General features: G+C 41.9%; 1 protein-coding gene across 1 annotated transcript in view; it reads left to right on the top strand.

Annotated features, from left to right (window-relative positions):
- Nucleotides 1–25,835, top strand: part of LOC109898852 (protocadherin-15) — a 207,684-nt gene that overhangs the window by 164,627 nt on the left and 17,222 nt on the right. Inside the window, exons 23-30 of the mRNA XM_031835700.1 lie at nt 1,903–2,043; nt 4,927–5,054; nt 9,786–10,001; nt 10,948–11,036; nt 13,416–13,592; nt 16,206–16,424; nt 17,519–17,527; nt 17,912–18,028. Of these exons, the coding sequence (XP_031691560.1) occupies nt 1,903–2,043; nt 4,927–5,054; nt 9,786–10,001; nt 10,948–11,036; nt 13,416–13,592; nt 16,206–16,424; nt 17,519–17,527; nt 17,912–18,028 (1,096 nt within the window). The remainder of the gene's footprint in view (nt 1–1,902; nt 2,044–4,926; nt 5,055–9,785; nt 10,002–10,947; nt 11,037–13,415; nt 13,593–16,205; nt 16,425–17,518; nt 17,528–17,911; nt 18,029–25,835) is intronic.

Raw genomic sequence — 25,835 nt, 5'->3', positions numbered from 1 at the left:
TGTGACCATATTCCCAAGCATCTCCGTGTAGTCAGACCTTTGATTTTGTGCCACTAGTGCCACAATAGTATGGCCCCTCTCTGAATGTCAGTGTGACCCCCTCCCCATGGGTTATTGCTGCTAGTGTTGCCAGCACTGACACTGCTTGGGTGTAGGCATCCCCACAGGCTAGGTACAAGATCCCCACCAGCTAGGTACATGATCATTTACAAGATCAAGATCATTAAGGTTCTCATTAGCAGCTTTGAGAATTTCCTTGTATATTATGCTCTCCCATCAGGGGGCTCTGGTTTTGCAGGACTAACACTGCCAGGCAGGCTCAGAATCTTGAGGGGGTGGTGCTGCTCTAGAAGGTCTCTGACTGCATTTTGGCTGCATTCAGGCAGCTTACAGCAGGCCCATAAAACAGATAGGGACTTATCTTTGGTGTCTGCGTCATTCATGTGGGTGTCTAGGGTATAGTGTTGTGGACCGTTCCATCAAGATCGGACCATAAATAAGTAAATTAGATGCATTTTTATTAGGTACACTTACTTCAACTATGACAGACAAAATGGGGGAAAAAAATCCAGAAAATCACATGGTAAGATTTTTTATGAATTTATTTGCAAATGATGGTGGAAAATAAGTATTTGGTCAATAACAAAAGTTTATCTTAATACTTATGTTATATACCCTTTGTTGGCAATGACAGAGGTCAAACGTTTTCTGTAAGTCTTCACAAGGTTTTCACACACTGTTGCTGGTATTTTGTCCCATTCCTCCATGCAGATCTCCTCTGGAGCAGTGATGTTTTGGGGTTGTTGCTGGGCAACACGGACTTTCAACTCCCTTCAAAGATGGTCTATGGGGTTGAGATCTGGAGACCGGCTAGGCCACTCTAAGAACTTGAAATGCTTCTTACGAAGCCACTCCTTCATTGCCCGGGCGGTGTGTTTGGGATCATTGTCATGCTGAAAGACCCAGCCACATTCTCCCAATCTTCATCTGGATCATCCAAATGCTCTATAGCAAACTTCAGACGGGCCTGGACATGTACTTGCTTAAGCAGGGGGACGCGTCTGGCACTGCAGGATTTGAGTCCCTGGCGGCGTAGTGTGTTACTGATGGTAGGCTTTGTTACTTTGGTCCCAGCTCTCTGCAGGTCATTCACCAGGTCCCCCGTGTGGTTCTGGGATTTTTGCTCACCGTTCTTGTGATAATTTTGACCCCAAGGGGGGAGATCTTGCGTGGAGCCCCAGATCGAGGGAGATTATCAGTGGTCTTATATGTCTTCCATTTCCTAATAATTGCTCCCACAGTTGATTTCTTCAAACCAAGCTGCTTACCCATTGCAGATTCAGTCTTCCCAGCCTGGTGCAGATCTACAATTTTGTTTCTGGTGTCCTTTGACAGCTCTTTGGTCTTGGCCATAGTGGAGTTTGGAGTGTGACTGTTTGAGGTTGTGGACAGGTGTCTTTTATACTGATAACAAGTTCAAACAGGTGCCATTAATACAGGTAACGGGTGGGGTACAACGGGTGGTGTACAAAGTCTTAAAGAAGAAGTTACAGGTCTGTGAGAGCCATGTAACAAAACATCTTAATTTAATACATTTTAAATGCAGACTGTAAAACAACTAAATAAGAGAAAAAGTCAAGGGGTGTGAATACTTTCTGAAGGTACTGTACTTGAGCTTGTGTCCTCAAAAGTGAGTACACCTCAGCAATTTATAACTATTTTTTACCAGAGAGGTGAGTTCCAGACCATTCTAAAACTATGCAAAATTACCAGTTATTGTTAATGGCCATCTCAAATGATCTATATCTATTTAGGTGTAAATCTCAATTTAATCCAATGTTGATCCTGTCAGAGAGTGCTTCCAATACCTCCTCATATTGTTTGTTTTCTTGTTGGTTGCAGGTGAATTCCAAGTGAATAACCAGACAGGTGTGATCTCCACGGCTAAACTTCTGGATTATGAGACTGTTACCAGCTACGTGCTCAGGGTCCAGGCTGACTCCATGGCCGTGGTCAAGGCCCAACTGCGGGTTCCCTCCAAAAGTAAGACGGGGGTATTGAGCTAGACATAGGGGGCTGGGATGCTACATCAGTTAATCACCTTTCCGGCTAGATACTGTGGTTGACATTTGTATCATGGTCCTAAGAGGAGGTGTCACATCAGAGCAACCCACTTCACCTCACTTATCTCTGCAATTATTGTAATACAGACGAGGGCACCTTGCCGTCTAATTTGTATTTTTATTAAAACCTTATTGAGTTCAAATAAACAAAACAGAACAGGGCGTAATTGTCAGAGTCCAATTAAAATCATTACACATGCAGACACACACATGCACACACACACACACACACACACACACACACACACACACACACACACACACACACACACACACACACACACACACATGTTTAATAAAGCAGAGTCAATTATTAGAATCAATTTAACCCATAAGAGTCTAAACCCTGTCTAAGCCTGGGTAGAGGGTCTACTAAGCTATACTGAATAGTTTTAAGAAGGTCATACTAAGGATCATTTTGCTATTTTATTTAGAATAATAAGATCCCTTGAAGTATACAAATATATATTTTTTTAAATGTGTTGATGAAAAATGTTATTTGTCCTTAGTGCTATTGAATAACAGATTGACTACATGCAACAACAGATAGTCCCTCCCCCCCAAAAATCTAAAATGTTGTTTGTTCGAAGTGTCTGTTCTATATCTGAGAGATATAAGTAAGATCAGGAAACCTAAACTATATATATATATATATTTAACCCCTTTTTTTGGTCCATTTTTTCAACTGGTACCGGGGGACCTTCAGATGAGTCTTGTGAGGCCTGTGGGAGTCCTAGAGCAAAACAACTGACATATAAATGTTCGTGAGAGGGTTGGCTGTGCCGACTTCAGACGAATCCTAAGACCTTTGTGGGGGTTGTACATCAAAACGGAGAACACCGTCGTGTTTGAGAGATCTCGTCTTTCCATAAAGGGGTCAAACCATTCGGACGCTATAGATGGTTTTGTGAGAAGACCGGTTTTTCAGGATATCTCATGGTCTGACAAACGCCGCTTTAGCTCTGTCACTTTTCACCCCAGATGTGGAAGTGCTACATAGGTTGATGCAGTTGATTGAGATTGAGATGCATCTACTGCAAAACTAACATATTTCTATGGTGATTTTATTATTATGCTAATTATAGAAATTTCTGTGGGGGTGCGGATATTGACCTTCGGGGGTTAACACATCTCCCCCAGCCCCACCACTCCTTTCCTTAAATGAAAATGCACTCTACACACACTCAAGAGCGCTTTCTGCCATGGTTTTCTTTATGTAAATTTGTGTGTGTGTGCTGCATTTCTCTCTGTGTGGTTGTATTGCTCTACGCTTGCAATCATCTGTTTGTGAGGGTTTGCCTTTACTGAAAAGTTACCAATTTCCCAGAAGACCACAACAGATGAGAAAAAGGTGAGAAAGAGAGAGCAAAAAAGAAAAGGGTAGAAACTGTGCAGTGTGCAGACCTCGCTCCTTTCCCTCCTGGCTTTCCCTTTGGCTCTCACGCGGTGGTGTTTGTACCTGTGATTTGATATACTGTGTTTTTGTTTGTCCTATTCCCCCTGCTCATTCTTAGCACTATGCCACATGACTATACAATTTTGTGCACTAATGGAAGACACATTTTCTTTGACAGTGCATATTTTTTCCTAAGTGTAGGGTTGTGCTAGGTTTGTTCATACTGTATTTGTACTGTATATGAATAACTGTGACAAATAGATATGGAGCAGTGGAGGCTCCTCAGAGAAGGAAAGGAGGAGGACTATCCTCCTCAGTGAGTTTCATTAAAAAAAATATAGTAAAACATTTAATGTTACCCTTTTGAGGTAAAACTATACTAAATATATTAATTATCACCAAATAATTTATTAAAATATACTGTTTTGCAATGAAGGTCTACAGTAGCCTCAACAGCACTCTGTAGGGTAGTACCATGATTTCAATACAAAACCTAGGAGACTCATGGTTCTCACCCCATTCCATAGACTCACTAGACCCATTCCATAGACCCATTACATAGAAAGGTTTTTTTGCTTGGTCACAAAGGGAAAACGTGAGAGGAGGAGAGCGCATAGATGCGAAAAGGAATACAACATGGCTGCTATGAATGTGAACTGTGTTTACGCGTGACCAGGGGTGTATTCATTCCACCAATTCTTTTGAAAAAAAATGTCTTAAACAAAAGCAAATGGAAAGAAACGAGGATAAACATACCTCAATTTTACCAATAGAAACTCTAATTTGCAACTTTTGGACTAATGATTACACCCTTGATCAGCTAGATGCAGGCAAGAGTGTGCAAGGCTGTATTGAATGTGTCGCTGTCTGTCCATGTGTCACTGTCTCCTCAACATTTTCTCTTGACCTGTGTGTACCTACATTGTAATTCATAGGCTAGGTTGTAGCAATCTCATGAGCATCATGTCGTAGCCTAAACCTATCAATGTTACTTTGAACTGGGTGAATGTAACATGAATGACAGTCATCCAATATGCTGTAATAGAAATACGGCCATGCTCATTAAATAATTATTGTCCTCCCTCGTCTTAAACGGCACTGACTGCCACTAGAATGGAGTGTCTTCACCCGTACAACAAGCTCTTTTCCTTGAGGACAACCGGCATATGAATGGAAATAGCAAAAGGAGCACATATTTTATTATTTATTATAAACTGGAACCTGTGTGTTGGACTTTTATTTTGCAATAAAACTCCCCTTCCCAACCAACACTTATTCTTCTAAACTATGGTATGTACTGTAAAGGATTGAAAATAAAAGTTGTGTGCACTTGCTGCCCTGTTTGTCTGGATAAAACAACATGCTTAATGACAAATATGTGACTATGTCCCTCCTCTAACTCTGCAGCCAACTCAGCCAAGGTATATATCGAGGTGCATGATGAGAACGACCACCCGCCTGTCTTCACCAGAAAGTTCTACATCGGTGGTGTGGCTGAAGACGCCAACACCTTCTCCTCTGTGCTGAAGATAAAAGTGAGAAAAGCCTTCTGCCCCCCCACGCACAGTACTAATTCCATCCCCATCCTCCCTGCCGGTTCCGTTCTGTTTGGTCATGGGTGCACAATTGATCCGATCAAGTCTATGAGCCAACAAGGTGAAAAGTCTGTCAATGTATCCTTGAGCAAGGCACTTAACCCTCATTTTCTCCAGGGGCACCATACTTATATGGCTGACCCTATAAAAAAACAATCGTCACCTATATGGTGTATGTGACAATAAAACATCTATATATACTACCGTAAGTTTGGGGTCACTTTGATTTTTCCTTGTTTTCCATGAAAACATACATTAAGTGAGTTTCAAAATCAATAAGAAATATAGTCAAGACTTTTACAAGGTTATAAGTATGATTTTTAATTTAAATAATAATTGTGTCTTTCAAACTTTGCTTTCATCAAAGAATCCTCCATTTGCAGCAATTACAGCCTTGTAGACCTTTGGCATTCTAGTTGTCAATTTCTTGAGGTAATCTGAAGAGTTTTCACCGCATGCTTCCTGAAGCACCTCCTACAAGTTGGATTGGCTTGATGGGAAGCTCTTGCATACCATACGGTCAAGCTGCTCCCACAACAGCTCAATAGGGTTGAGATCCGGTCACTGTGCTGGCCAATCCATTATAGACAGAATACCAGCTGACTGCTTCTTCCCTAAATAGTTCTTGCCTAGTTTGGAGCTGTGCTTTGGGTCATTGTCCTGTTGTAGGAGGAAATGGGCTCCAATTAAGCAAAATTGGCTCCAATTAAGTGAAATTGGCTCCCTTTTACAAATCTCCCACTTTGCCACCACCAAAGCACACCCAGACCATCATATTGCCTCTACCATGCTTGACAGAGGGCATCAAGCACTCCTCCAGCATCTTTTCATTTTTTCTGCATCTCATGTTCAAATCAAAAATTGCATTTATTGTCACACACACATATGTTAATGCAAGTGTAGCAAAATGCTTGTGCTTCTAGATCCGACAATGCAGTAATGACCAACGAGTAATCTAACCTAACAATTCCACAACTACTACCTTAAACACAGAAGTGTAAAGGGATAAAGAATATGTACATAAAGATATATGAATGAGTGATGGTACAGTACAGAGTGAATGAGTGATGGTACAGTACAGTATATACATATGAGATGAGTAATGTAGGGTATGTAAACATAAAAGTGGCATAGTTTAAGTGGCTAGTGATACATGTATTACATAAAGATGGCAAGATGCAGTAGATGGTATAGAGTACAGTATATACATATGAGATGAGTAATGTAGGGTATGTAAACATATTAAGTGGCATTGTTTAAAGTGGCTGGTGATACATTTTTTTTACATCAATTTCCATTATTAAAGTGGCTGAGTTGAGTCAGTATGTTGGCAGCAGCAACTCAATGTTAGTGGTGGCTGTTTAACAGTCTGATGGCCTTGAGATAGAAGCTGTTTTTCAGTCTCTCGGTCCCTGCTTTGATGCACCTGTACCTACCGCGCTTTCTGGATGATAGCGGGGTGAACAGGCAGTGGCTCGGGTGGTTGTTGTCCTCGATGATCTTTATGGCCTTCCTGTGACATCGGGTGGTGTAGGTGTCCTGGAGGGCAGGTAGTTTACCCCCGGTGATGCGTTGTACAGACCTCACTACCCTCTGGAGAGCCTTACGGTTGTGGGTGGAGCAGTTGCCGTACCAGGCGGTGATACAGCCCGACATGATGCTCTCGATTGTGCATCTGTAAAAGTTTGTGAGTGCTTTTGGTGACAAGCTGAATTTCTTCAGCCTCCTGAGGTTCTTCACAACTCTGTCTGTGTGGGTGGCCCAATTCAGTTTGTCCATGATGTGTACCCCGAGGAACTTAAAACTTACTACCCACTCCGCTACTGTCCCGTCGTTGTGGATAGGGGGGTGCTCCCTCTGCTGTTTCCTGTTTTACAACAGTTTTCAGCTGTGCTAACATAATTGCAAAGGGTTTTCTAATGATCAATTAGCCTTTTTAAAATGAGAAACTTGGATTAGCTAACGCAACGTGCCACTGGAACACAGGAGTGATGGTTGCTGATAATGGGCCTCTGTACACCTTTGTAGATATTCAATTAAAAATCAGACTTTTCCAACTACAATAGCCATTTACAACATTAACAATGTCTACACTGTATTTCTGATCAAGTGACCCCAAACTTTTGAACGGAAGTGTGTGTATATATATATATATATATATATATATATATATATATGTATATATTATTTTTTACAGTTTCATATCATCATCGTCTCCTTCCCTCTCTCCATTCCTTTATTCACTGGTGGAATCTAATATAATGATGAATTGACATATAATCCCAGTTCACCCATTAAACGGTGCCCAAAAATCTGGCAGGTTGACGTTTATTGTCATGAATCTTACGCTGGACACAGAACTGAAGCAATTTAAGCTCTATGGGCCAGCTGCAAAGTCAAAATTGGCTATATTTATGAAAACAAAACAAAACAAAAATGTGCTTTTTGGTCTGAATTTAAGGTTAAGGTTAGGTTTAAAATCTGATTGTATGACTTTGTGGCTATGCCAGCTAGTGACCACTCTGCAGAGTTGCCTCCAGAACAAGATTAATGAGAAAAACGCTAACTTGCCATCATGAAGGTTACCAAATTCATTATTTAGCTCCATCAACATGAATAAGTAAGGTATACTCTTCTACCACGTATAAAATGTAATTTGGATATGTGTAAACATTTACTGTAGGCCTATTTCAATATTGAGGCAATATTCGGCCCAACATATATGTTGTAATATTACATTTACAGCAATATGCCTCATGGAATCGGTGGCATTTTGTTGTATGACAAAACTGCACATTTTAAAGTGGCCTTTTATTGTCCCCAGCACAAGGTGCACCTGTATAATGATCATGCTGTTTAGTCAGCTTCTTAAAATTCCACACCTTTCAAGTGGATGCATTATCTTGGAAAATGAGAAATGCTCACTAGCATGGATGTATACCAAATTGTTTACAACATTTGAGAGACATAAGCTTTTTTTGGTGGGGGGGTCTTTTATTACCAACACTTTACATGTTGCGTTTATGTTTTTGTTCAGTGTAGAATTTGATATTAGTCCTGTTTTGATGCGTAGCTTGTTTGATGGTTTAACAGAGGGCATAGCGGGATTTCTTATAAGACCGCATGAGGGTCATTTGTATTTGTAAAATACTGCCCCCTACCCAAGAAAGCGGCAGTTCAAGCCTTTAACCTCTCTTGGGTAGGGGGCAGTATTTTACAAATACAAATTCAATGGTGAAACCATTGAGGACAGGGAAGAGTGAACACCTGCTATCTACTCCCCAGCATAACAACTATGAATTGTTCTCTTTGAATAAACATATTTTTCACCCCCTGATTTGCTTTGGGGTCTGTGTTATTGAAGAAAAACATAAACTGCTAACAAGGGTTAGGGTAAGGATTACGTTTAGGGTTAGGATAAGGATTACGTTTAGGGTTAGAATAAGGGTTACGTTTAGGGTTAGGATAAGGATTACGTTTTGAATCTTTTGAATTATTAGGCCATTTAAACAACTTAATCGGCGTTCCAGCTGTGTATCTGCTCATGTGCTAGCACCAGACAAGCAAGCATCCCTCTTTAGCGTGAGTGAACTAAATTCGGAACAATATATAACAATAACAATATATGTGTCATAGAAGTCATTTTCCCATACAAACTTTATATGTCCAAACTCAGAATCAAATACGCTTCCCAAAAATGACATGGTTGCTGTGGTAAAACATTTATTTTGATTGGTGATTTTCAGGTAGGCTGATTTCAGATGTGTTCATGTCAACAAGATTATAAGGGAAGTCGTTATTCTTGCGAAGCGTGTAAATGTTTTAATCAAGCTATCATATTAATCTGACTATCCACAATAATCGCTTTATCGTAAAACATGTAACCACACTCTAAGATTGGGCAGCCCTGTCATTAAAATGCTATCTTTCCATCCATCCTCCCTCGATTCTCCCTCATTCAATCCCTCCATCCTCCCATGCCCAGGAACAGTAGCTAATGGGGATCCATAATAAATACAAATACAAAAAAAGGCATTGCACCTATTAATCAATGTCATTGCAAACAGGCACTCTGAGAATTGGTGCCAGTGGCAGGGAGTCCAGAGTCTATGGCTGTGTCCGAAATCTGTCTTGCCTACTACTTACTAAAACTACATACTGTGTACTAATATGACCATACTAGGCTCATCCATACTGAGAAAGGGCCATCTGAAAAGTAGGAGAATTCTTCTTGATGAATGAGTAAGAGAGCTCAAGTTCCCCCTCTCCTGGCCAAATTAGATCAATGCACTCATCCTTCAGGGAACAATGACAATAGTACATTTTGGTCAATGAGCAAAAGTTCTTATCCAGAGCGACATGCTTAGATGATGGTAATTTAAATTTGTAAGTTGCCTCAATACTTTATTCTATGCCCGCCATTTGTGTGTATTCAATGTGCATATTTGTGGCGACAAGGAAAGCCTTCTGTCCCAAAATTTGCAACCACAACTGAAGCTCACTCATCATTACTGCCATTTTTAAAGTGATAGTTCACCCAAATTACAAAATTACATTCCAGTTTCCTTACCCTGTAAGCAGTGTACCGTGTGTGTGTGTGTTTGTGTGTATATGTTGTTGTGGTTGTGGGTTTTCTTGTGTGTGTGTGGTTGTGGGTTTTCTTTTACTTAGGCCACTGATGCAGATACAGGGAACTACAGTGCCAATGCGTACCGGCTGATCATCCCGCCCACGGCAGACGGTGGAGACAGCTTTGTGATCGAGCAGTACACGGGTATCATCAAGACAGCCATCATGTACCGCAACATGCGCAGGTCCTACTTCAAGTTTGAGGTCATTGCCACCGACAACTACGGCGAGGGTCTGAGCAGCAGCGCCGATGTGGTGGTGAGTGTCTACTGTCCTCAAACAACCCATATCCCTCCATGGTCCATGTCTCTCTCACACACACACACACACATATGTAAACCTTCATTTCCTCAAGTGTTTCTCATTGGGCAAGTGAAATGAGACTGCAAAGTCTGGCAGTTTGTAGTTTGTCATCTGTTAACTGTGATCTTAACAGATGCCAAGCCCCACACCCCACACCCAAACAACCTGATGGGTTTATTAGTGTCAGACAGTTTTCCTCTGAGCTGATGTATTCATTAGGAAGCTACATGATGATGAAACATGATTTATTTTCTATCTAGACTGTGTCTAGCTATCAATATATTACATTATGAAGAGCAGTAACAGCACACAGGATGCGTAATGTGTACGCCAGTGAACCCCTCTGCTTCCCGCTGATGATGCAGTTCAACAATGCATGGAAAGCGTTTTCTGCTCATTGTAATTGGTGTGTTGGTGTGTGCATGTGTGTGTGTGTGTCTTTAAACTTAGACTATATTTCCATTTGCTTCCAGTTATTGGAGCCAGTGTTGCTCCTAATGTGTAGGGCAAACAAGTCTGTAATGACACAGAAGGAGTGTTTGGGATGAGTGACAGCGAGATGTGCTTAATTATTAACCATGTTGACCATTTTCAAGAGAAAATGTAATTTCATGGAGGCCGTGTGTGAGATTTGGCCTCAGAGCCAGTGCACCTACTGCGCCGGCAAATATTAGGTGCCATTAGATTTGCCACATGGCACCAATACATGCAGGCAATTAAGTGTCTTGTTTTGGCCACCAGAAGCATTTCAAGCATGAATGTACAACATTTACATATCCTCTCTCTCTCACAAACACTTTTTCTTTCTCTCACTGCTGCTCTCTCTCTTTCTCTTTCTCCCTCTTTCTCTTTCTCCCTCTTTCTCCCTCTCTCTATCTCTTTCTCACTGTTTCTCTCTCAGGTGTCTGTGGTCAACCAACTGGATATGCAGGTGGTGGTGTCCAATGTCCCGCCCACTGTTGTGGAGGAGAATAAAGAGCAGCTTATTGCGTAATGCACCAGTCAATCACTTTCTTTCAGCGTTATTTTCACATTGAACATGCTTGGTTAAATTGAAAACGTAGTAGGGTCCTAAAGGCCCCTGAACACTCAACAGAAACAGGAGAGCAGAGTAAGAGGAATAGCATAGTGGGATTGCATACACCCCCCCCCCCCCCCCCCCCGATGAATAAGGGGTTCAAGGTGTCACGGTGCAACTTGCAAACTCTGCTAGTGAAATTGTTTGTGTTGGATGAGAGGGTAGAGTCTCCAACTGTGTTTCGAGACTTTATGGAACAGACAAAAATGTCCTTGCACTTCAGAAGTTCTAGCATTTTGTAATAATCCCTGTGTTGCACAATTTACAGTATGTTTATTTTCTGTCTCCCTTAACCAATGATTGGGCAATTAAAACCACTGATTGTCCAGATAGACAGTCAAATAAAATAAAAATCAATCAGTTAATGACTGAAAAACAGTACAGTTTCTAGACATAAAATAAAATAAGAAGGTATTCATTATTTTCAAATCTCACTTTAAATGACACTACCCCTCTAAATTTGCTGCTCTATGCTTTGAAACCTACATCATGTGTTTAGTTAATCATTCTGATAACATCTGAGAGGCCTCCCATTTTCCTTGGTCCTAGTTGGGGACCACAACAATTACCTGGGTACTCTACTCATCAGGCTTGGCAATCGGGTTGGAGAAAGCAAACATTTAGAGGCTGTAATTTAAAGTGCCAATTTCACTCAGCCTGGAATTGATTATGGGAGACCTGTTTTGCCAAAAGCAAAAAAAAATGTGAAATTGTGAAAAAAGTGAAATTCTTAAAACCATGGCCTCAAACAGATATGGTCACACACAAGTAAGTTGTTAAAATATGTTTCAGCATTATAAAGTCAATGTCATAATTTGTGGGTGGCAACACATGAAGTTGAAGTGAACCAAGGCAACCACCACTAACGTTTGATCAGCACATTGTAACACACAGCATGACAGAAGTTTATGAATGATTCAGAAAGCCTCCACATCATGGTAAAGATGGATGCAGAAATATGAAGGTAGTTATATCTAATGTTTAAGCGATACCTGCACTGTTAAACCTTTCCTGTTGTCAGCTTAATACAGTGATTTTGCTTTACAGCAGAGATACTGTAATACATTTTACAGTACTATTTTACTTACTGTAAAACATATTACAGTATCCCTCCTGTAAATTAACAGCAGGGATGATGTAATGATACAACACTAATTATTATCGGAGTTATTTTCTTTCTACGTCGCACTGGAAGATATTTAGAGCAGACTGAAATGGCTTGTTTCATCTTGAGCAACAGTGCCAGTCAAAAGTCAGTGATTCATTTAGAATTCAAGGCACACTTAAACAGCATGGCTACCGCATCATTCTTCAGTGATAAGCCATCCCATCTGGTTTGCACTTTGTGGGACTATCATTTATTTTTCAACAGGACAATGACCCAACACACCTCCAGGCTGTGTAAGGGCTATTTGACCAAGAAGGAGAGTGATGGTGCTGCATCAGATGACATGGCCTCCACAATCACCTGACATCAACACAATTGAGATGGTTTGGGATTAGTTGGACAGTAGAGTTAAGGAAAAGCAGCCAGCAAGTACTCAGCATATGTGGGAACTCCTTCAAGACTGTTGGAAAAGCATTCCCCATGAAGCTGTTTGAGAGAATACCAAGAGTGTGCAAAGCTGTAATCAAGGCAAAGGGTGGCTACTTAAAATAATCCCAAATATAAAATATATTTAGATGTGTTTTACACTTTTTTTGGTTACTACATTATTCCATATGTGTTGATGTCTTCATTACTATTCTACAATGTAGAAAATAGTCAAAAGAAAGAAAAGGCCTTGAATGAGTAGGTGTGCCCAAACCTTTGACTGGTACTGTAGCTAAGAAAACATGCCGTAATTCAATGTTGGGCAGCAATAAATATACGTATAAAGTCAAGGTACCTAACCAGCAGCTTCTGAAAATATTCTTCCACTCCACAGCAGCCTCAAGAAGGTATTTATTAAAATAGTCTGAGCTTCATGTGTCTCACCTGACAGCATGAGGTTGGCGCCTGAAACTGATCATTTGAATTTACAGTAAGCATAAGCTATTACTTTAAATAAATACAATATTTTAGTGGAATTTTTACAGGAGGCTTACAATTCCAGGGATTAACAGTATTTTCAGCATTTTACCCATAGTGCAGTGCAATTTACAGCATCGATGCGGTAAAACAGATTTGCTGTATTTTCCTGTGCATTCTACAGTGTTTTACCATTGACATTTACAGAAAGTCTTGGTGCTGTACTATACTATATTTTAAATATCAACAGACCACATTGGTTTTGTCTCCCAAACATCAGTATTATGGAGCGATACGTCCAAGACCAGATCCCAGGGGCCAAGGTGGTGGTGGAGTCCATCGGGCCGCAGCTGTTCGGAGACGGCTTTGACCAAAAGGACTACACCAAGTCAGACCTGTTGGTGTATGCCATTGACCCAATGACCAACAGGGCCATATCACGCCAGGAGCTCTTTAAGTGAGGGAGCCAACACAATTAAATGAAAAGCTCTTTACCTTTGTCTCTCTCTCTCCTCTTCTCTCTTTTTCTCTTGCTACATACATTCTTTGTCTTATCCTCCCTTCTACCCTATGAATTAGTCAGCAAACGCATGTTTTCCCTTATTTGTTTCTCTCTATCGCTCTCCACACATCCCCAGGCCCTTTCCTCCTATCCAAAGGCCCCTGTCCCCCAGCAGGGTGTGTTAATTCAGTCACTCACCAGAATGGTGGGGAGGGTGGAGAGAGGAAAGTTTTATGTGAGAGAGAGAGAGAAAGGAAGAGAGAAAAGGGAGGTACTATTCCATCAATCCATCAGTGGCTGATACTAAGCCTCCCAGAGGCTCCAACATTCTGGAGAAATGCCATCTTAGCATTTGTCCCCCTGTATGAAGAGAGAGAGTGATACACTCCTCAGTGCCCATGGTTGCCCTCTTACAAAGCAGGTGAAATGCTTTTTTACTCTGTTGCACCACTTTTTCACAGGAGAACCATGTTGCTCCCATTTATCTCATACAGGGTTAGGCCCTACTTCCCCTACAAGATAAGAAGGAGAGCATGAGGAGTGGGGTGGCGAAAGAGAATTCTACTTTTTAATTCACATTACATCCTTGCCTTATCTTTCATTGTGGCTGGCAACGTGACATTATTGAACCACAATTCAAATGTATTGTACATGTCACAGTAGCCACTAGCCAGTAAAGCACAAACTATTCAACAATGACAGAAATATTTTTTCTAAAACATATTACGCTATTGAATAATGCAACCAAATGAAATTAAAATATTGAATAATGCAACCAAATGATATTACACTTTTGAACAATGCAACAATTCACAAGCATGTACGTGCAAACAATTAAAGGCTTTATTGTCTCGTCTGAAGTTTGCAGTCATTACATTTTAGCTTCAAGTTAAAAGCACAGAGTTGCTATAACAGCATGTCTTCATCAAGTAACGTTAGCCTTTCAAAAAGAACCATTAACCCAAATATAGAAGTATAGTAGGCCTAGCATACAACAAATCAGGCTTCACTTCTATCAGTATCATGAAAATCATTACATGTGGTAAAAGCATATTGTGACTGAAAACGTGGGTATAATTTAATTCACATAAAATGCCTCATGATTTGTAATTGTGGACAATTACTCTGTACTTCAATCTAATCAACTATAGCCTACTGATAACAAGCATGTCTGCAGGTATCCTAGAGAAGCCTATGCGCTCTGATCTGGGACTGGCCAGGGGAAATGCAATGTCATGTTTTTATAGCCTAAGCTGTGTATTTCTACCCTAAAATAAACCCATTTATTTGAGTCCTGTGAAAATTTGAATGTGATAATATTCATACTTCTGGTGTCTAGGCCTTTTTAATCCAAAATTATTGAATGTAATTAATCCATCAACACAATAGTGACGACATGATAAGTAATCTCAAATCAAATCCATTTGTTTTGGTCACATACACATATTTTGCAGATGTTATTGCGGGTGTAGCGAAATGCTTGTATTCCTAGCTCCAACAGTGCAGTAGTGTCTAAAAATTATTCACAACAATACACACAAATCTAAAAGTAAAAGAATGGAATTAAGAAATATATCAATATTAGATCGAGCAATGTCGGAGAGGCATTGACTAAAATACAGTAGAATAGAATACAGTATATAGATATGAGATGAGTAAAGCAGTATGTAAACATTATTAAAGTGACTAGTGTTCCATTATTAAAGAGGCCAGTGATTTCAAGTCTATGTATATAGGGCAGCAGCCTTTAAGGTGCAGGGTTGCGTAACAAGGTGGAAGCCGGCTAGTGATGGCTATTTAACAGTCTGATGACCTCTATGGGATCGGAATATGGGGCTTTGGTGACAAAACGGATGGCACTGTTATAGACTGCATCCAGTTTGCTGAGTAGAGTTTGGGAGGATTTTTTGTAAATGACATCGCCGAAGTCAAGGATCGGTAAGATAGTCAGTTTTACGAGGGTATGTTTGGCAGCGTGAAGCCAATTCTAGATGTAATTTTGGATTGGAGATGCTTAATGTGAGTCTGGAAGGAGAGTTTACAGTCTAGCTAGACACCTAGGTATTTGTAGTTGTCCACATATTCTAAGTCAGAGCCGTCCAGAGTAGTGATGCTAGTCGGGCGGGCGGGTGCGGGCAGCAATCGGTTGAAGAGCATGCATTTAGTTTTATTAGTGTTTAAGAGCAGTTGGAGGCCACGGAATGAATGTTGTACAAAAAAACGCACGTTTTTTCTTTGTATTATCTTTTACCAGTTCTAATGTGTTATATTCTCCTACATTATTTTCACATTTCCACAAACTTCAAAGTGTTTTCTTTCAAATGGTATCAATAATATGCATATCCTTGCTTAAGGTCCTGAGCTACAGGCAGTTTGATTTGGGTATCATGTTGACTATCATGTTTAATCTTGCATTCTAAACGCCTGTGTTTAAGATGAGAACACTTATTGGGAAATCTAAATGCCTAATGTTTACGTTTTAAACACTGACATTTAGGTTATAAACGTGTCACAAGTTTCATGGTTTTACAGTGTTGTGTGACTGACTGACTGTGTTTCATCCGACAGGTCTCTGCACGAGAAGCTGGTGGACATCAACAAGGAGTTCCAGCCCTACTTGGGTCAGAGAGGACACATCTTGGAGATCCGCACTCCCGACATCATGGCCAGAGTGAAAAAGCCTGCCCAGGCCGTGGGCTACACAGAGGGGGCGCTGCTTGCCCTCGCCATCATCATCATCCTCTGCTGCATCCCTGCCATCGTCATCATCATGGTTACCTACAAACAGTGAGTGAACAACCGCTGTTGTCGTAGCTACACGCACCATGTGTGTGTATGGTAATGGTTGCCTTTCAAAGATAGCACTGTAGTTTGGCGAGACTAAGGAAATGTGCATGGTGCCAGTTATTCAGCTGAGCACAGCTCTCCCTGTCTCTCTCTCTAACTAATTAGTGATACTAAAAGCATACAACATCAATCTAATGTCTCGATCTAATGTTCCTGTTTACACACTTTGAAAGCAGATTAATTTACAATAGTTTGTGGCAAATTTCCACGGCCAATTGTGACCGTCACAGTGCGTCTTCACTCCTCCATTACCCCATCACAACCACCATCACACACATACAGATACACACACACAGATATACACACACAGCCACACCTCTATGTTGTTCTATGTGAATACACTGGGTGTGTTACATAAACACTTATGTCTGGGTAATGTTTATACTTAGCAGATGGGTCAGAGTGGTTACCCTGAGCTGAACAAACACATACACACACTCACATTGCAGAAATAGATATGATGTTCTAGTTTGTGCAATGTTATGTGTGGGAGAATATTCTGATGCAAACATTGTCATTTCACTCCTCTGGGGTAATTGCATTTTGGTGTGAATAAATCATGCTGATAACAAAAGAAAAATGAAAAAGCTTCTTGAGTTTCTGCAGACATACTGTAGCTTGGAGAGCCTGATGCATTGCATAATATTGTGAGCTAAGAAATAGAGCAGAATTTGTTACCAAGGACTCTTATTATTATATGCATTTGTGAAATAAGCTGAGCTCTTTGATAGGGTGTTTTATCCAAAGCCTGTCTATTATGTGAATAACTTTATAGGAATCTCATGAATAATGCATATTGTTTCACCTAAAGCGATGTGTTTCTCAAAAGGAACCTTAACAACCACCAAACATTAACATTTTATGAAGTTGCAGGAGCATTGAGGCGTCTCACAATTCCCAATTTAATTGATGTTTCTCATTGTGTTGTATTAACAAAATAGGAATGAACTAATTGTATAATTGAGGGTCTGTTGTGTTTGCTTTTTCCCTCTGCTCCCCTTGTATCCCGCACTGCCTGGTAAACCACCCACCAGATTCAAAGAGTAAGTAACAGTCCATGTGATATGAGTGATCTCTCTTTTATGCTGTTGAGCGTGCACGCTACATGGTCCTCATTACTAAATAGTCCTTTAAAGATTGACCAAGGACTCAGAATAACAGTATTACAATTAAGAGAAAAGTGCAAACATTCAAGTTCAAGTCATTCCCTTCAAATGGGTTTAAATCCTCAGTAATGGGGAAAGACAATGACTTGCCTTTATTTTATCAAGTTTTATCAATTTTTGTCTCAGTCACATACTGTGCTAAACTTCAATCACTTCAGTCACCAAAGACATGTAGCCTTCATGGGGAACAAGTGATGAAATGTTATAGAAACAAAGGGCAGTGGATGGACTCAAACTGATTAGACATTACTTGAACTTCAGGAGACAGGCGGAATGTGCCAAAACTGCCAGGATTCAGCAGGCTCCACCAGCGGGAAAGTCGGCCGCTCCACGTGCCTCGACAGCCAATTTCTACGAGGAACTGGGGGACAGCAGCATGTAAGTCAACTTTGAACGCTTCCTCCGAACCCCCCCCCCCCCCCCCGGTTTCAGTTACCATATACTGATGAGTAATGCCTATTTGTGCATACGATATAGATTGCGTATCTTAGGACATTGCCTATTTTTCAAACAGAAAATCAATTTCTTGACTAAAGAGGCCTTTGTCCACCAACAATGGACTAACAACAGACATCGGTCTTTAGAGCATGTCATGTTGAGCTTTAGACATTTTAAGGACTGCCCCCAATGCTTTTGCCTGGTCCATATGTAGGATCAAATAGCAAAACAAGAGTGTTTGAGCTTAGACACAGCTCTGCTTTGAGATAGCGGCTCGTCTCCTACACCTGTTCTTGAATAATTGTACTTAATATTTTATTGTAGCTGTATCTGAGATATGTTATTAAAGTACTATACAGCGTTAGATAATTTGCATTGGAATAATGTCAGGGATGCTAGGTAATACTCTTTATAAAGGTCAGGCTTAATGACACCATGTTTGCCTCTACAAAAAGTGATCCTCCCTGCTTCTTTAGATGCTAATAGCTTAAAATGGAAGTACCTCTGTGACTGTGCTTTGATTTCTTCAACTCAATTATGATTAGATTTGAGATTTTTGTACAATTCTTTTAATAAAAATTTTATTGAACCTTTATTTAACTAGGCAAGTCAGTTAAGAACACATTCTTATTTACAATGGCGGCCTACCAAAAGGCACAAGGCCTCCTGCGGGGACGGGGGCTGGGATAAAAGAAAAAAGGTATTTTTTATAAATGCATAAAATAAAATAAAAATATAGGACAAAACACACATCACGGCAAGAGAGACAACACTGCATAAAGAGAGACATAAGACAACTACATAGCAAGGAAGCAACACAACATGACAACAACATGATAGCATCACAACAAGGTAGCAGCACAAAATATGTTACAAACATAATTGGGCACAGACAACAGCACAAAGGGCAAGAAGGTAGAGACAACAATACATCATGTAAATCAGCCACAAATGTCAGAAAGAGTGTCCATGATTGATTCTTTGAATGAAGAGATTAAGATAAAACTGTCCAGTTTGGGTGTTTTTTGCAGCTTGTTCCAGTCGCTAGCTGCAGCGAACTGAAAAATTAGAGTGTGCTTTGGGGACCATTAAAAGTATGTGACTGGCAGAAAGGGTGTTGTATGTGGAGGAGGAGGGCTGCAGTAGATATCTCAGATAGGGCGGAGTGAGGCCTAAGACCAGTTTACAGAGGAGTATAGAGTGCAGTGATGTACCCTATAAGGAGCATTGGTGCCAAATCTGATGGCCGAATGGTAAAGATCATCTAGCCGCTCGAGAGCACCCTTACCTGCCGATCTACAAATTATGTTTCCGTAATCTAGCATGGGTAGGAAGGCCATCTGAATCAGGGTTAGTTTGGCAGCTGGGGTGAAAGAGGATGTCGACCGCATTATCTACCAAGGGAATTCTCTTCGATTATAATCACAGCCGTATATATTCCCCCCCAAGCAGGCACATCGATGGCTCTGAATGAACTTTATTTGACTCTTTGCAAACTGGAAACCACATTTCCTGAGGCTGCATTCATTGTAGCTGGGGATTTTAACAAGGCTAATCTGAAAACAAGACTCCCTAAATTGTATCAGCATATCGATTGCGCAACCAGGGGTGGTGAAACCTTGGATCATTGCTATTCTAACTTCCACGACGCATATAAGGCCCTACCCGCCCTCCTTTCGGAAAAGCTGACCACGACTCCATTTTGTTGCTCCCTGCCTACAGACAGAAGCTAAAACAAGAAGCTCCCGCGCTGAGGTCTGTTCAACGCTGGTCCGACCAATCTGATTCCACGCTCCAAGACTGCTTCCATCACGTGGACTGGGATATGTTTTGTATTGCGTCAAACAACAACATTGACGAATACGCTGATTCGGTGAGCAAGTTCATTAGAACATGCGTTGAAGATGTCGTTCCCATAGCAACGATTAAAATATTCCCAAACCAGAAACCGTGGATTGATGGCACCATTCGCGTGAAACTGAAAGTGCGAACCACTGCTTTTAATCAGGGCAAGGTCACCGGAAACATGACCGAATACAAACAGTGTAGCTATTCCCTCCGCAAGGCAATCAAACAAGCTAAGCGTCAGTATAGAGACAAAGTAGAATCGCAATTCAACGGCTCAGACACAAGAGGTATGTGGCAGGGTCTACAGTCAATCATGGATTACAAAAAGAAAACCAGCCCCGTCATGGACCAGGATGTCTTGCTCCCAGGCAGACAAAATAACTTTTTTGCCCGCTTTGAGGACAATACAGTGTCCGCAACCAAAACATGCGGACTCTCCTTCACTGCAGCCGAGGTGAGTAAAACATTTAAACGTGTTAACCCTCGCAAGGCTGCAGGCCCAGACGGCATCCCCAGCCGCGCCCTCAGAGCATGCGCAGACCAGCTGGCTAGTGTGTTTACGGACATATTCAATCAATCCTTATCCCAGTCTGCTGTTCCCACATGCTTCAAGAGGGCCACCATTGTTCTTGTTCCCAAGAAAGCTAAGGTAACTGAGCTAAACGACTACCACCCCGTAGCACTCACTTCCGTCATCATGAAGTGCTTTGAGAGACTAGTCAAGGACCATATCACCTCCACCCTACCTGACTCCCTAGACCCACTCCAATTTGCTTACCGCCCAAATAGGTCCACAGACGATGCAATCTCAGCCACACTGCACACTGCCCTAACCCATATGGACAAGAGGAATACCTATGTGAGAATGCTGTTCATCGACTACAGCTCAGCATTTAACACCATAGTACCCTCCAAACTCATCATCAAGCTCGAGACCCTGGGTCTCGACCCCGCCCTGTGCAACTGGGTACTGGAAATCCTGAAGGGCCGCCCCCAGGTGGTGAGGGTAGGTAACAACATCTCCACCCCGCTGATCCTCAACACTGGGGTCCCACAAGGGTGCGTTCTGAGCCCTCTCCTGTACTCCCTGTTCACCCACGACTGTGTGGCCACGCACGCCTCCAACTCAATCATCAAGTTTGCGGACAACACTACAGTGGTAGGCTTGATTACCAACAACGACGAGACAGCCTACAGGGAGGAGGTGAGGGCCCTCGGAGTGTGGTGTCAGGAAAATAACCTCACACGCATCGTGTGGAGATGGGTGTGAGATGATTGTGGACTTCAGGAAACAGCAGAGGGAACACCCCCCTATCCACATCGATGGGACAGTAGTGGAGAGGGTAGTACGTTTTAAGTTCCTCGGCGTACACATCACAGACGAACTGAATTGGTCCACCCACACAGACAGCATCGTGAAGAAGGCGCAGCAGCGCCTCTTCAACCTCAGGAGGCTGAATAAATTCGGCTTGTCACCAAAAGCACTCACAAACTTCTACAGATGCACAATCGAGAGCATCCTGTCGGGCAGTATCACCGCCTGGTATGGCAAGTGCTCCGCCCACAACCGTAAGGCTCTCCAGAGGGTAGTGAGGTCTGCACAACGCATCACCGGGAGCAAACTACCTGCCCTCCAGGACACCTACACCATCCGATGTCAGAGGAAGGCCATAAAGATCATAAAGGACGACAACCACACGAGCTACTGCCTGTTCACCCCGCTATCATCCAGAAGGCGAGGTCAGTACAGGTGCATCAAAGCTGGGACCGAGAGACTGAAAAACAGCTTCTATCTCAAGGCCATCAGACTGTTAAAAAGCCACCACTAACATTGAGTGGCTGCTGCCAACACACTGACTCAACTCCAGCCACTTTAATAATGGGAATTGATGGGAATTGATGTAAAATATATCACTAGCCACTTTAAACAATGCTACTTAATATAATGTTTACATACCCTACATTGTTCATCTCATATGTATACGTATATACTGTACACTATATCATCTACTGCAACTTTATGTAATACATGTATCACTAGCCACTTTAAACTATGCCACTTTGTTTACCTTGCCTATGCCGCTCTGTACCATCACTCATTCATATATCTTTATGTACATATTCTTTATCCCTTTACACTTGTGTGTATAAGGTAGTAGTTTTGGAATTGTTAGTTAGATTACTCGTTGGTTATTACTGCATTGTTGGAACTAGAAGCACAAGCATTTCGCTACACTCGCATTAACATCTGCTAACCATGTGTATGTGACAAATAAATTTGATTTGATATGATTTGATTACAATAGAGGAAACCAGGTCTAGATTTAACTTTAGCCTGCAGCATTGATATGTGCTGAGAGAAGGACAGTGAACCGTCTAGCCATACTCCCAAGTACTTGTATGAGCTGACTACCTCAAGCTCTAAACCCTCAGAGATAGTAATCACACCTGTGGGGAGAGGGGCATTCTTTTTACTAAACCAGATTACCTTTGTTTTAGAGGTGTTCAGAACAGGGTTAAGGGAAGAGAAAGCATGTTGGACACTAAGAAAGCTTTGTTGTAGAGCATTTATCACAAAATCCAGGGAGGGGGAAAGCTGAGTATAAGACTGTATTATCTGCATATAAATGGATGAGAGAGCTTCCTACTGCCTGAGCTATGTTGTTGATGTAAATTGAGAAGAGCGTGGGGCCTAGGATCGAGCTTTGGAGTACTCCCTTGTTGACAGGCAGTGGCTGAGGCAGAAAGATGTTCTGACTTTATGCACTGTACTCTTTGAGAGAGGTAGTTAGCAAACCAGGCCAAAGACCCCTTAGAGACACCAATACTCCTTAGCTGATGTACTTGGGATGATTTGAGTGGATACTTTATATCCTGTCCAAATATTGTCAGCAGATACATTATTCAAATACATTAAATGACTCTGATACTGTATCCACCATAAGAAAGGGAAAACATGCTCTACCCTGCTGCACTACCTTTGAGTCCAAATCACATATTTTATATTGTTTCTTACTATAATCATAATACTATTATGAAGAATTCTGGAATAACAGTCTGTAGCACCATCCTCACCCCTTCTCCTCTGCTTTCTCACCCTTCATCCTTCCTTCACCTGTGTTTCAACTCTTTCTTTTCTCCAACCTCCATCTTCATTCCTAATGGGAGAGGGCTAAAAAGTATATGATTGAGGAAGCCAACCGCCAGAGCAGCTTTAGCAGCTTAACCTGTTGTGAAGCTGCTAAACCCATTGACATGCTGGAGCTGAGTGCGGAGACCCTGTTCTCCATCATGATCCGCCCCTACAGCCCCATGTCAATAGGGAAGGATGTGCCCCCCATATCATCATCACCCAGGGGGAAAGCTCCCCGCCACAGGCCCAGAAGCCCACCCAGCCTGTCCTCAGAAAGTTCAGCTGCAGTTCAGCTGCAGCATCTCCAGCTACATAACTGCTGAGCCCTGCGAGATAACGGTGGAGATCATCCCTGACCCGCCTGAGAATCTGTCACCTCCCCCTCCACCTCATTCCTCTTCTCAATCGCCTCATTCTGGTCCTCCCCCTCCTTATCCTCCTCCTCCTCCATCTCTTTCTCCTCCTCCATCTCCTTCCTCATCTCCTCCCCCTGCACCCTCAAATCCTCATCATTCTGATCATTCTCACCCTCCCTCTTTCCCTCCCTCTCCTGCTGTCCGGAATCGTGCCCCTCCACCACTGCCCCCAGTTCAGATATTTTTCTCGATGTTTGCCATTGGGAAGTGGTAGTTGAAGCTGTGGGTTTATCAGTAGGCTGATGATTATGTTGTGGATGGAGAAAGTTAACTCCTAGGGGACATGTCTGTATACATCTGGCCCTTCTTTGGATACTGTGCTAACAAAGCTCCAAATGAGATTCAACATCATACAACACTCCTTCCGTGGCCTCCAACTGCTTTTAAATGCTAGTAAAACTAATTGCATGCTCTTCAACCGATTGCTGCCCGCACCCTCCCGCCCGACTAGCATCACTTCTCTGGACGATTCTGACTTAGAATATTTGGACAACTACAAATACCTAGGTGTCTGGTTAGACTGTAAACTCTCCTTCCAGACTCACATTAAGCAACTCCAATCCAAAATTAAATCTAGAATCACCTTCCTATTTAGCAACAAAGCCTCCTTCACTCATGCTGCCAAACATACCCTCGTAAAACTGACTATTCTACCGATCCTTGACTTCGGTGATGTAATTGACAAAATAGCCTCCAGCACTCCACTCAGCAAAATGGATGTAGTCTATCAGAGCGCCACCCGTTTTGTCACGAATGCCCCATACACTACCCACCTATGTGACCTGTATGCTCTCGGGGCTGTCCCTCACTACATATTCACCGCCAAACCCACTGGCTCCAGGTCATCTGTCTATTCTAGTCTATACTTTTTAAAGCCCCGCCTTATCTCAGCTCACTGGTCACCATAGCAACACCCACCCATTGCACGGTCTCCAGCAGGTATATTTCCCTGGTCATCCTCAAAGCCAAAGGCCTTTGGCCACCTTTCCTTCCAGTTCTCTGCTACCAATGACTGGAACTAATTGCAAAAATCACTGAAGTTGGAGTCTTATATCTCCCTCTCTAACTTCAAGCATCAGCTGTCAGAGCAGCTTACCGATCACTGTACCTGTACACAGCCAATCTGTAAATAGCACACCTAACTACCTCATCCCCATATTCTTACTTATCCTTTTGCTCTTTTGCACCCCAGTATCTCTACCTGCACATCATCATCTGCACATCTATCACTCCAGTGTTAATGCTAAATTGTATTTATTTTGCCTCTATGGCCTATTTCTTGCCTTACCTCCCTACTCTTCTACATTTGCACACACTGTACACAGATTTTTCAATTGTGTTATTGACTGTACGTTTGTTTATGTGTAACTCTATGTTGTTGTTTTTGTCACACTGCTTTGCTTTATCTTGGTCAGGTAACAGTTGTAAATGAGAACTTGTTCTCAACTGGCCTACCTGGTGAAATAAAGGTGAAATAAAAATAAAATGTCTGTACAGATCCTCACAACATGCTAAACTAGTAGCTGCATTATGGCTCTCTGGAAGGGGCTTATTAGTCAACCAATTAAAACTCAACCACTGGCACTGCTGTCCTCAGAGCTGTCAGCCTCTACTCGTATCTCCCTCACCCACTCAAACGCTCTCTTTATTCTTTCTTACTCTTTCTTTCTTTTCCTCTCGATCTAGATCTAGATCTCTGTCTCTCTTTCACTTTCTTTTCCTTCTCCCTTTCTTGCTCTATCTCTCTTTATTTCTCTACCTGACCCCTTTCTGTTATTCCTTTCATCTATCCCTCTGACACACTACCAACGGCATCAATCTTCTTTTCAAGGCTCCTGTAGCTCTTTTTTTCCTCTATCTGCTCTCCCTCTCCCTCACTCCATCTGTTTGTTTCACCTCTAACCCTCCCTCATCCCTTCTCAATAACAGTTATATTTGATTCATCAGCCTTTCCCCTGCTGTTCCAGAACAGACCAAAGTCTGGCGAATTGTATATTCTGTGTTCACCACATGGGGTAATCTCTTCTATCAAAAAGGTCCACAGCTCACATACTATTTTCTGGTTCAGGTGTGCTTTTTTTCTTCAGCCCATACAGCTGTAATTTCTAACAGATGTGATTATATTTTTTGGTTCCTTTGATGGCAATTATTGTGTCATCATAAACCATTACCTCCCAGTGAATTGATAGCATCTAATATAGGAAGAGACTCACTTCTCTTGGTTTCATCCGGGATGCATTAGTATTCAAGTGTTCATTAGTTATGTGGAGTTGACAACTCTTCTGATTGTGCTTCCCGCTCTTCCCCCTACTGCTCACTGCCTTCAGTGTCTATACAAAGGGCCACTTGT

The sequence above is a fragment of the Oncorhynchus kisutch genome, linkage group LG11, assembly GCF_002021735.2.
Source record: "Oncorhynchus kisutch isolate 150728-3 linkage group LG11, Okis_V2, whole genome shotgun sequence".
In the NCBI taxonomy this organism is placed as follows: Eukaryota; Metazoa; Chordata; class Actinopteri; order Salmoniformes; family Salmonidae; genus Oncorhynchus; species Oncorhynchus kisutch.
Note: the sequence above shows the minus strand (reverse complement) of the source record. Positions and strands in the feature narration are given on the sequence as shown.